We start from the raw sequence: 11,887 nt of genomic DNA, 5'->3' as shown, positions 1-11,887 counted from the left end.
TAATTTCCCTTTGATGCGTGCCCAAAAAACCAACAATTCACGGGTTGCAGGCGATGATAGACGATGACTTAACCGAGTCTGTGCGAAGACGCATAATTTAGCATACGTTGCTCGTGCATATGATTAGTTTTAATTTTTAAAACTAATAAATAAATATATTTAAGCAAATAAATCGTAAGTTTTATATGAAAACCTTGATATTTTTGCGTTCAATGATTCTATGTTCTTACCGGCCAGACCCAAGTGCAAATTAAGCTCGCTCCACACTCGTGTTCGCGGCTTCGCGCCGCGATATAGAAAAAGACAAACTGAAATAGACAATAATTAATATCAAAAATTAAATAATACTTTATAAATATGTAAAATCAAAATATTTGATAAAATAATTTGATTTGTTCCCGAAGTTGTATAGACAAAGCCAGTTGGGAGGGTAAAGGGTCATATATTTCCAAGGAAGTCAATAGCCCTTGGTGTGGTGCCTACATGTACACAAAGGTATCCCCAACCCCCAACCAAATAACTTCTAATGAAATATGTATGCGTAGTAACTTACTTCGTATGTGTATATTAATCATCATTCTACGCAGACGAAGTCGCAAGCAGAAGCTATAAGCTATAGTTAGCATATAGCACCCAAAAGAAAAGGATTGAGTATAGTTTTTTTGTTCTTATCTACTGACATTTTGTTTTGACCAACTATAGTAAAGAATAAGCGAACATGAAGCGAACAAATTCTTCTCTTGAAAGTAGCTGGTTTTTTTTTTATAAATAACAACTTTCCTTTATGTCAGGTTTGTAAAAAGAGACCTCTGGACAAAGAGTAGTAAATATATAGGTATAGGAGACCTCTGGAGTTCCTCGATAATACCTATTTATTTACCGAATATTTCATGACAACCGAACTGTGAAGTTTCAAAAAGTTGTTTGAGCGTCATCTATACCCAGTATACCCACCGCCACCCCTATAAGAACAACTAAAACTCATAGCGGCTTACATTGTTGATTGGTACTTACTGTATACGGATCTCTATCAACATTAAAAATATCTCATAATAATAGGCACATTTTTTTATCTATTTATTTAATCGTATGGCATAGTATGATAAACAGAAACAGTTATAAATACAAATTGAGTCCAATCAGCCACTCGGTGGCCTCGTCGCTAAGGACGATCAGGTCTTCAGGAGGTCCATTGGCATAGCGCGTTATGGGGCAATCCTCTATTATGTGTTTGATTGTTTGTGCAGCCTCGCCACAACTGCAAGCCGGGGATTCCACCCATCCACAGCGGTGTCTGTAGTAAGCACAGCGACCGTGGCCAGTGCGAAGTCTGTTAAGGTTGCACCAGTGCCGTCTTGGGAGGTCGGACCCTTTGATTATGGCACCTGGGATTATTTCGGAGCCCAGCTATGTTTATCTATGTTATGTACCTACACATGCGATGATATTGACTTATACATATACCTAAACAGTATTGCATTAAACTAATAGGTAAGGCCCACTTGCACCATCCCACTAACCCGGGGTTAAGCGGTTAGACCTGGAGTTACCATTGTTACCGGTACAATATGACACTGGGTTAACGGTTTAACCCCGGGTTAGTGGGCGTGGGATGGTGCAAGTGACCCTAAGTGAAAATAAGTTTATTTTAAAATCCAATAAGAAAATATCCAACTAAGTCTAATAAGTACACCTCGAACTCTTAGGCAAAAACGAGTGCTTGACAAAATGGAACATCAACAAACCTATTATCGATATTAGGTAAGCAAAGCAAGTCAAAGATAAATCATTAAAAGAAAATTATTATGTGTTAATGCGCTAACTCACCAAAAGGTAAAAAGAAAACAAATCAATTCTAAATCAACAAGTATTTAAAGTACCTAAAATTATAGAAAAGTACAGAAATTACAGAATATAAAAATGAAAACTATTGTACTTAGGTGTTTTTATATAATCAACCCTTCGCCATATTTAAAAAAACTCAACTATAGTTATTTGTTATACAAGGGTGCAGTTGTATTTTACCCGCGAGTGTGGAATTGAAACACGAGCAAGCGAAAGGATTCTATAGTTGAACCACGAGGGAAGCGAGTGGTTCTAAAATAGAATCCTGAGCGTAGCGAGTGTTTTAACACACGAGAAGTAAAATACATTTGCACCCGTGTGTAACACAAAACTTTTCCCCTCACTATAGCGAGGAAAGTGCAACATCCACAGGCGTTAGATCATCTTCATCAACTGGAATCACTCATTTTTTTACGATATTATAACAAAAAACTCGGAAATTCTGTACTTTTACGTGAGAAGTTCTTCTTCTTCTTCTTCTTTTAAAATTATGGCTTCAGCCCAGTGGGACTATTTCGCCAGTATCAAGGTATTGAGAGGTTTACAAACGACAAAAATTGTACGGTTGTACAAGACAGTGTACGGTGATTTGTTAGCTCTTGTAAATCGATAGCTAGTCTTTACAAGAAGCACGTGGACTACCGGCCGTTGACTCCAAGATGGTGGTTAAACGCGCTTCAAAATTAATTCTCCATTCACTGCACACTACCACATTAGTTTACTGTATAATAAGCTATCGATATTACACTTTAAACAATATTAATAAGCAAAAAACAAAGTAATTAATCACGATGCTAACTATCAAGATGGCGCTCGAACCGGAAGTCCTCCGTGAGAAGTTTTTAAGTAAAATTTTTGTTGACAATGTTGACATTTCTGACGTATGAAATGTCAATGATGCGTTTTGAAATTGCATCGACTTAACTTGTGCGTTCAGAATTATATTTATTATAATTATTAAAAAACAAACGTTTATTATGGAATTTTCAGGTTTATGACTTAAAATCATTAAATAAAGCTAAATCAGGTATTTTTTATTAAATTCTCAAACCATTTATTTAATGATAATTAATATCGAACGAACCATTATTATGAGCGTTTTACGTTTTGTTATCTGTCAAGCTACTTAAACACGCTCCATACAAGGTCAAATTACTTTCCCCACTAGTGGATAAAATGCGTTTTTCCCCGCTTGTTTTAAAGGATAAAAGACGGCTGTCCGAGCTAGTGAGGGGAAAAAATCTTTACTCAAACTCTGGATCAAACTCGAAATCGCGAAAATAAAAAGGGCTCCGGGGGTGGCTTAGCGCACTGCTAAAACTCCCAGGTTAAATAAAGAAAAAAAAGGGCTCTTTTATACATTTTGATGGCTGATCAGATGTCGATGTTTTCTATTAGTTAATTTAACTTTCTTGATTTTGGTGTTAGTCCCATACTTAAAGTCGCGCTGTATGGGTAGTATTACACCTGTCACCTGTCCCATATGTACTTCCGCTCACATTTTGCTTAGCGAGAGAGTGAGACGCAATGCAAATTGGACAGGTGCAATATGGGTGTAATACCAACTTAACCTACATATTGTCTTCGCAAAATTTGGCTAAGAAATAACAAATTTAAAAGTGGAAAAATTACTGCCTTGGGTGAGACTTGAACTCACGGCCTCTGGATAATAGCATCAATCGCAGACGTTTCTGCTTGTTAAAAATTAATTAAGAAATAACACCCCGAGAAATCTTAATAAAGGCTAATATAATAAATACGATAGGCTACGTGCATAATATCTATTTCGCAGTAGCTACAATCTGTTAGTATTTAATACCTACGTATCGATAACAGTTATGTCGATAATTTATTTTGTCAATCCCTCGTCTTTGCTTCCTCGTCTAGAGAAAGTTGTAGGTAGACCTAAGACCTAATAAGATAAGTTCTTATAAAATTATTTTAACTAGCCTTTAGACGGAGTTGCCGCCTTCTTTCCAACTTGCTGATTGGTAGAAATTATATATATCGCAGCCATTTGGGTAAATTAGCCAGCTAATTGGACGCCTAGACCGTTCGTTGGTGGCGGCATCTAATTTAATGCCTAGGCCGATAGTTAATTGAACTAGAAGCATTCAAAGTTTAACAACTTGGCGTATTGACAGTCAGCCCTTTGAAAATGACTGATTCATTCAGCCAAGTGATTCCGGCAGTAAATGCGTTGAAGATAAACACATCTTGTAGGATTAAGATTTGAAACTAACGTCGCTTAAGTCGGTTTATTCGTTTATTCAGGGACTACGATTAGACGAACATGTATAGGGCCCAATGCGCGATTTAACACATTCACTGCCAGAGGTTTTTGTTCGTAGGCCCTTTTCGCTACATGCCGTTTTTCCTCGCGCTGGCAACGAATGTGTTAATCTTGGAGAAGGTAACACTTCAAAACGTCGCAATCTCGCCAGTAGAAAAGGGTAAAAAAAAACAAAAGTTGGCGATTAAATGTTTAGTTAGTGGGCTCAATCAGTGATCGTTCGGCTATCTAAAGGTATCTAAGCCTTCTGGTGCTGCTGCGCGAGCTCGAGCTGCGCGGTGGCGACGCTCTTCATGGAGTCGTGCGCGGCGTGCACGTTGGTGCGCCAGGCGGCCAGCACGGCGCGCAGCTGCTGCCACTGCGCCGGCCCGAACGTGCGGTGCATGGTGGACGACACGCGCACCGTGCGCGCCGCCTGGTCCATGCGCGCGCGCACCAACTTCGTCTTCAACACTGTGGACCAAGCCGAAATTCATAATTTTCACGGATGACACAACCCATCGCTACTTACTGATATGGATGGCCAAACTGTGGACGATAGACTTGAGTCGGTCATGAATTAATAACCCCGTGAAGGACCGAAAGGAACTAAATCTTTTTGCACGCTCTTAATCGGTCTTTAGGTCCTTTAGTTCAGTGGGATTGGAGAGCGCATGACTGGGTGAAACGGTAAATGGATAGAACGAAAGGGTTGACAATGTCGCTGGCACGAGTGTGAACGAGATGAAAGAACGACGTGACACTCCTAAGCCCGTAAAATATGAAGGAAAATCAAATATTTTTCTACATACTTGATTGTTTTCGTGTGTTAAGGTGTTTAAATGTTTATTGTATTCAGTTACCAAAGATTGGAAAAAATCAAATGAAAAACCGACTCCTATTCATTCCCGGCTCTCAACAACCGAACTGAACTAATGGAACTAGTTCATTTGACCGATTGATTGAGCAGGCACAAGCCTAGTGGACGAATAAAAGAAGGAGACTGACAACGTGTATACAAAATCGCGTTCCTCCAACATCCAGTCCAGGCTATTGCCAGATAGCGTCACTAACGCGGCATGTCTCAGAGGGCCTACCACGAACCACGTTCGACGTGTTGCCCCTCTGTCGCACTTTTAAATTCGTACTTAAGTGTGACAGTAAGCCCTCTGTTTCATCCGTTTTGTTCGGCGCTTAGACCTCAGAAGGCCTACCGCAAACCACGTTCGGCGTGTTGCCTCCCTGTCACACTTACGTACAAATTTACAAGTGCGACAGAGAGGCAACACGTCGAACGTGGTTCGTGGTAGGCCCTGTGGTTTCGGTTTCGCGTCACGTAGCGCCATCTATTGAACGGAATTTGAATTATTTTGAAACGGGGTCCATCCCCCTTTTTTTTTGTTCGGCGCTAAATCATCTGGGCAAAGAGAAATAGATAGTATAGAGGCGGATTTTCAAAGTATTTTTTTAGCCACAGTAAATTTACTGCCATCTTTCGACACATAATTAAAGCTTTTAGAACGCTATTTGACTTTGATCCTTACTGTTTCACTGATATGTGTTAAATAAATTTGTTAAATATCAAATAGTATCGCCATCTACTCGCGAATAGGCCAAAGTTATGGCGCCATCGCTCGAAAAGATTACAGAAGAAGATACCATACCTAAATAATTTACTGTGACTACAAAATTGATTTTGTCAATACGCCTCTTTTTAAAATTTTCTTTGATCCCGGCAAGATAACACGACTTCCTTTCAATATTTGGCGCTGAATATTGGAGGAACTGTTTGGTATGTACACTGCCAGTCGTCTTATTTTATTCGTCCATTGCCAAACGGTATTTTATCTGGTAGTTTTGGAACCCGAGTAGTTAGATGAACCAATAATGTCGTACCTCTTAAGTCTCGGACCTCACTATACCGACTCATTTTTTACATTACAAATTTACAGCAAGAGGCAAGTAATTCGACACGTATGAGATATCATAGTTAAGGATGGCCTAAATATTTAAAATACAATTTGTAGTTTATAAAATATTGGCAAAAGGTGCCAAACTAATAGCGTTGCTCCAAATTTTATATTAAAGGAAAAAGTTACACTTCCGGCAGGATTTCCATTTTTTCCATTTTTTTCCTTTAATATAAAATTTGGAGTATCGCTCGCAGACGTATCTGCATGTTAAAAAATTGATATTAATAGCGTTGCTGACTGAGCCCAATAAGTATAGTTAGGGTTACATACCAAAAAGGTACAAAAGGAACCCTTATGGTGTGACTTTGTCCGTCCGTCTGTTTGTCACATCGCTAACTCGAGAACTAGTAAAGCAATCGATTTGATTTTTTTTTAAAGTAAATATAGACACAGTTTTTTTTTTTAATTAAATATAAAAAATGCCCCATATGAAGAGGGGGCAAAATTTCAGTCTAGTTACTAGATCAAGTGGGGTATCGCTTGAAAGAGCTCAAATTGTGCATTTCAAAACAATTTGTTTTTTGTTTTCAATAGTGAAAAAAGTAAAATGTTAAAAAATAAACAAATTTTGAATTTTTAAATTAAAACACCTTATAAATAAAATAAAAATTATTAAAATCGGTTCACATCACACGGTTGGTTTTTCAGGGATAAAGAATTATCCCTGAAAAACCAACATACATACTACCGATCTCGCAAACTAGTTAGCCGATAGATGGCGCTGTACACAATTATGCTTCGTATACTTGTGGTCAAAAGTCTTTTGTTTAAAGTTACATGAGATAATTGAAAGTTTGTACGGAACCCTCGGTGCGCGAGTTAAACGAATTCGCACTTGACCGCTTTTTTTATTTTTTTATTATATTTAATAATTTTACTACTCTGTGTCTCTTATTTGCAAGCGTGAAATTAAGAGTGTAAATGCTACATATCAAGAAAGTATATTATATAGATATATAATATACTTTCTTGACTATAAGATATAGATAGAGATAACAAAATTGTCAATAATTACAATATTCGCAGGAACGCTCAGCCACAGATCTCCAAATAAGAAAACCTACCCTGAATAATGAAAGCCTCGACATCCTTCTCTTCAATCTGAAGCTCAGAGATGATCTCATCAAACGTTATCACGGGGTTGGTCTCTGCCATCTGCATGAAGGACAATATCCGCATCTTCTTGATGTTTTGCTCATGGTTCAGACCTGAAAGATAATAGTCAAATTATGTATAAATTACGGCGGCACTTTATGGCGTTATTCATAAACGCGTTACTGGCCTGAATTAGCTATGAATCGTTTGTCTTTATCTGTCATTTTGATTTTGACTTTTGTATTTGTAAGAAAGGGATAAAACATAATTTAACTAAATCAGGCTCGTAAAGTTTTATGAATCCTTGGGGGTTAGTAGTTTTGTGTCATTTAACTGCTGGGGCATTTCACGTCAAGCGGGCAGCAAAAAAATTGTCAGGTTCTGGATTTTGTTCTTAGTTGGATTAATTGGACCTATATGTGAACAAAAAAAATTTGGCATCATTACTTTTTTAATATATTGCTTCGTTAAAAATTTATACGAATTTAAAAAAACTACAAAATTTTTAAAAATTACGGAACGGATTTTTTAAAAATTATTATTGCAATTCCTTCAATGGATTTAATAATAACTAAATAGTGATTAATTTGAGAATATTAGTTGATTTCCTAGAAAATTTATAAAAAAAAGTTTTTTTATCTTTTTTTCATATAACAAACCGGAAGTTAGTATTAAATATCTTTTTTTTTCCAACTTCGCATTTTTTTATTTTTACACAATAATGTAGCTTATGGTGTACTAATGTCCTGTAATTTTTTTTATAATGGCATCTCGATTGGTTTTGAAGATTCATGAAGTAATTCGAAAGTACTGCGCGACGCTCCGTACTATGTAGGTAGTTCTATGTGGCAGTTTTTAATGGCCAATTACGGGTTTTTTTACTTTTGCGTAACGGAATCGTTCCAAGATATGGTTGATCAGAGATAGCGCTACAAGGCACGATTGAATAATACATGATTTGCTTTTATACATCTTAACCGATTAAATATTGTTTATTGCTTTAATTCCGTTACGCAAAAGTAAAAAAACCCGTAATTTGGCCATTAAAGACTGCCACATAGAACTACCGCTCAGTACGGAGCGTCGCGCAGTACTTTCGAATTACTTCATGAATCTTCAAAACCAATCGAGATGCCACTATAAAAAAAATTATAGAACATTAGTACACCATAAGCTACATTATTGTGTAAAAATAAAAAAATTAAAAAAATGCGAAGTTGGAAAAAAAAGATATGTAATACTAACTTCCGGTTTGTTATATGAAAAAAAAGATAAAAAAAACTTTTTTTATAAATTTTCAAGGAAATCAACTAATATTCTCAAATAATCACTATTTAGTTATTATTAAATCCATTGAAAGAATTGCAATAATAATTATAAAAAAATCTGTTCCTCAAATTTTGTAGTTTTTTTAAATGCGTATAATTTTTTAACGAAGCAATATATTAAAAAAGTAATGATGCCAAATTTTTTAGCTTACATATAGGTCCAATTAATCCAACTATGAACAAAATCCAGAACCTGACAATTTTTTTGCTGCCCGCTTGACGTGAAATGCCCCTGCTGTAACGCTTTGAGGTTACTTGAAAATAGGTGTTATATGTTAATAGATTCTAATCTCTTTTGTCAAACTGTACAATTGAATATTAGGGACAAATCTAAAGTACTCGATTTACAAAGTTAATTTGTAAGTTGCATCTAAACTCAAGAAATTATCAAATGTTAACTAACCCTGTGAGTGCACAAATTCCTTATGGTTGTTGTAAAACTCCTGGTATTTGGCGAGCTTCTCGGAGACGAAGATGGTGAGAAGGTCGTGGATGGGGTCGTTCTCGAGGAAGCGCACGGGCTTGAGCGCGAGCAGCGGGTCCAGCAGGAAGGTGTTGGGGTCGGCCAGCGCCGTCACGATGCACTTGATGGCGTCGTCGCGCGCCGACGACGCGTTCTCATCCGTGTACGTGCCAAGCAGCTCAATCATCACTTTTGAAGCCAGCTCACTGAAATTATTATATTTATGTAGGTACTTCTTTTTCACTCGCTCCGTTACGTTACTTAACTAGATATTTTGTTCTTCCTTCATATTGAGTTCTTTAAATAAATATGTTAACCCTGATTTTGTATCCCTCAGGTCAAGCTAGTAGGAGCACAGATTATTTATACGCCTTATCAAAACCCGTACAGTCCCTTCCCTCCCTTATGAATTAGGGATAGAGGGCTGGAAACCAAAGTTTTAGCAGCATAATTCATACTTGTATCTCCACATACCTGTTACTGTCCTTAAGCACAGAGTGCAGCAACCGATACAGCTTCTGCATCTGCTCATTGGAGGGTGGGCAGGTTGCAAACTCCTTGCGAAGCTGCTCCACGCCTGTGAACACCTCCTGCACCGAGCCCACGCGCGCCGCAAGCTCGATCACATGGTAGTACACATGGTAGCGTAGGGGGGAGTTCGCTTCCAGGTTGTTGTATAAACGCCAGAGGCTGAAAATTACAATTACATGGTTATAAGCAGGATAACTTTCTTTTTTACTTAAATTTCAGAAAGTGTGCTTATAAATATAGCAACCATGAGGTAAAAACTACTTAGTGCAAGATTTGAGTACAAAGTTAATGCAGTGAGTAAGAGTGTAACAACAATATTTAACCACTCAAAGTTAATGTGAATAAATCAATGTGAGCTCACTCAACAAATCAACTTACGATTGTAGAGCAACCATCCCCAGTTTTGGACCTGGTGCCTTTGTGAGTCTTTGACTGAATGCCAGAATGAGGTTTTCACCCCTCTCCAATGGGATCTGTAAACAGGAATTCATTTTGTGGTCTGGTTTTGCATAGTGTGGTTACATCTACAGATATGAAATGAAAGTTGCAGCAAAGATAGATATAACTACGTAATAGATGGATACAGTCTAAGGAAAAAACGTGCCTCGAAAATCACGAAAATTTGATTCTCGATCAGATGGCGCCACTAGTTTTGGCCTACTCTCGTATAGAGGGGGTTGACTGTTTCGTTTGTTATTTATAATTTTAACGCATACCAGTGAAAGACCATGGGTCAAAATCATATAAAAATAATTAATGCAAATAAAAAAAACATTTATCCATATTTAAATACATTTTAACGTATTTTTATAAATCTTCATTTTTAGTTTTAAAGTATGTCGATAGATGGCAATGAATTTAGTGGTTACAAAATTTACTATGACAGTACCACTCTATCTTATTATATCCTCATTGGTTGCAGGAAATATCGAAAAAGTTTGAAATTTTTTCAGAAATTTCTGTGAAATTTTACCAAAAGTTCTATTTTGGAATGGGAAGTTTAAACTCCATACAAAAATAAGAAAGTTTCCGAAGTTTTCCTTTGTTTAAATTTCTTAAGCTTTCCAGCAGCACATCAGTAGTTAGATCATTATTGTTTATTAAAGCCCGGTTCACATTTGTCTGATGTGTCATGTTGTGACGCATATCGGTTTCATTCATTTAGTATGCAATCATATTAAATGTATGAAACCAATATGCGTCACGACACAACATGACACAACAGACAAATGTGAACCGGGCTTAAGGCAAGAGATGCAACACAAAGGTTTAGGCTAATCCCAAACTACAAAATAGCAAACCGCAAAGTGCCTTGGTGCATCATTGATGATGTTCACAACAATGTTTTCACACTATTGTTATATATTTATTTATCCACCTACATGAATTGAAAGCTATATTAGAACACTAAGCAGTGGAAAAATATAACAAAAACGTACGTGACTTACAGACAGGCAGACATAACAAAAATATAAGGGATTTATTTTGCCATTTTGAAACCCTAAAAACAAACCTTTTATCTTACATTTCAATTTATGATTTTAAGCAGGAGAAGTTATTTCATTTAGAAGAAAAATCAAATACTAACCGACACCATAATAGAGACAATACTGTTCAGAATAGCTTCAATATCAGCTTCATTGGGTTCCTTGAAACAAACATCACATACTCCAACAATTTTGTGTAAATCATCTTCTATGCCCTTAGGGGACTTCTCTTCGGAGATCTCAGCACCGAGGCTCTTGAAGTATTTACGTAGTTCTTGAGCCTACAAATAAAACAAATAATGTTAAAACTGCAATATTCAGTTTCACTAATAAGCTGTGTTGGCTTAGGTTATGTTACAACGAACCTGATCTTCCAATGATATTTCCATAAACACTGCGGGCCCCTGCATCTTGAATTAATTTAGATTCAGCGTTAATCACTTCTAAAACAAAAATCTTGATTATTTACACAAATTATGTGGAAATACATGTGCATCAGGGAGATACAAACGATAGAACGATACGATACGTCAAAAATTGACTACCGTAAAGAGATGGAAACGTCATCTCAAAACTTAAGGGGAAGTGGTCGTCATTTGTTTTACGGCGGTAAACCTTCTTGTTTGTTTGAGACAAGAAGACAGTTTAACTTTGATAGAGAAAGATAGTCTTATTGCGATTCCTATAAGAGGAAAGAGAAAATAGTGCCATGCTTTGTCCTTATCACCGCCCGGGTTTTTTTTCATGGTCGGGTTATGGCAGCATAGGTAGGAGGCGATCGATGGCGAAATACCGAAATTTATAAGTGAAAGAGAGAAAGGATTATGCTGCCATACATTAACCTGTCAATACATGAATATGTCTTTCTCTTACCCCTGGTCGCTCGGTTTCAT

The 11,887-nt window shown here is 37.0% G+C and overlaps 1 protein-coding gene across 1 annotated transcript; it reads right to left on the bottom strand.

The window, feature by feature from the left end:
* Positions 1 to 4,313: 4,313 nt before the first annotated feature.
* Positions 4,314 to 11,524, bottom strand: LOC134741531 (eukaryotic translation initiation factor 3 subunit M). Its single transcript, XM_063674346.1, has 7 exons — positions 11,360 to 11,524; positions 11,096 to 11,275; positions 9,886 to 9,980; positions 9,451 to 9,666; positions 8,917 to 9,182; positions 7,155 to 7,298; positions 4,314 to 4,591 (listed from the first exon to the last, which is right to left on the bottom strand). Exons 1-7 carry the CDS (start codon positions 11,402 to 11,404, stop codon positions 4,377 to 4,379), a joined length of 1,161 nt encoding a protein of 386 aa, XP_063530416.1. The 5' UTR covers positions 11,405 to 11,524; the 3' UTR covers positions 4,314 to 4,376.
* Between the last annotated feature and the right edge of the window lie 363 nt (positions 11,525 to 11,887).

Source organism: Cydia strobilella, chromosome 5 (assembly GCF_947568885.1).
Source record: "Cydia strobilella chromosome 5, ilCydStro3.1, whole genome shotgun sequence".
NCBI lineage: Eukaryota > Metazoa > Arthropoda > Insecta > Lepidoptera > Tortricidae > Cydia > Cydia strobilella.
This window is presented reverse-complemented; position numbering and strand designations above follow the sequence as displayed.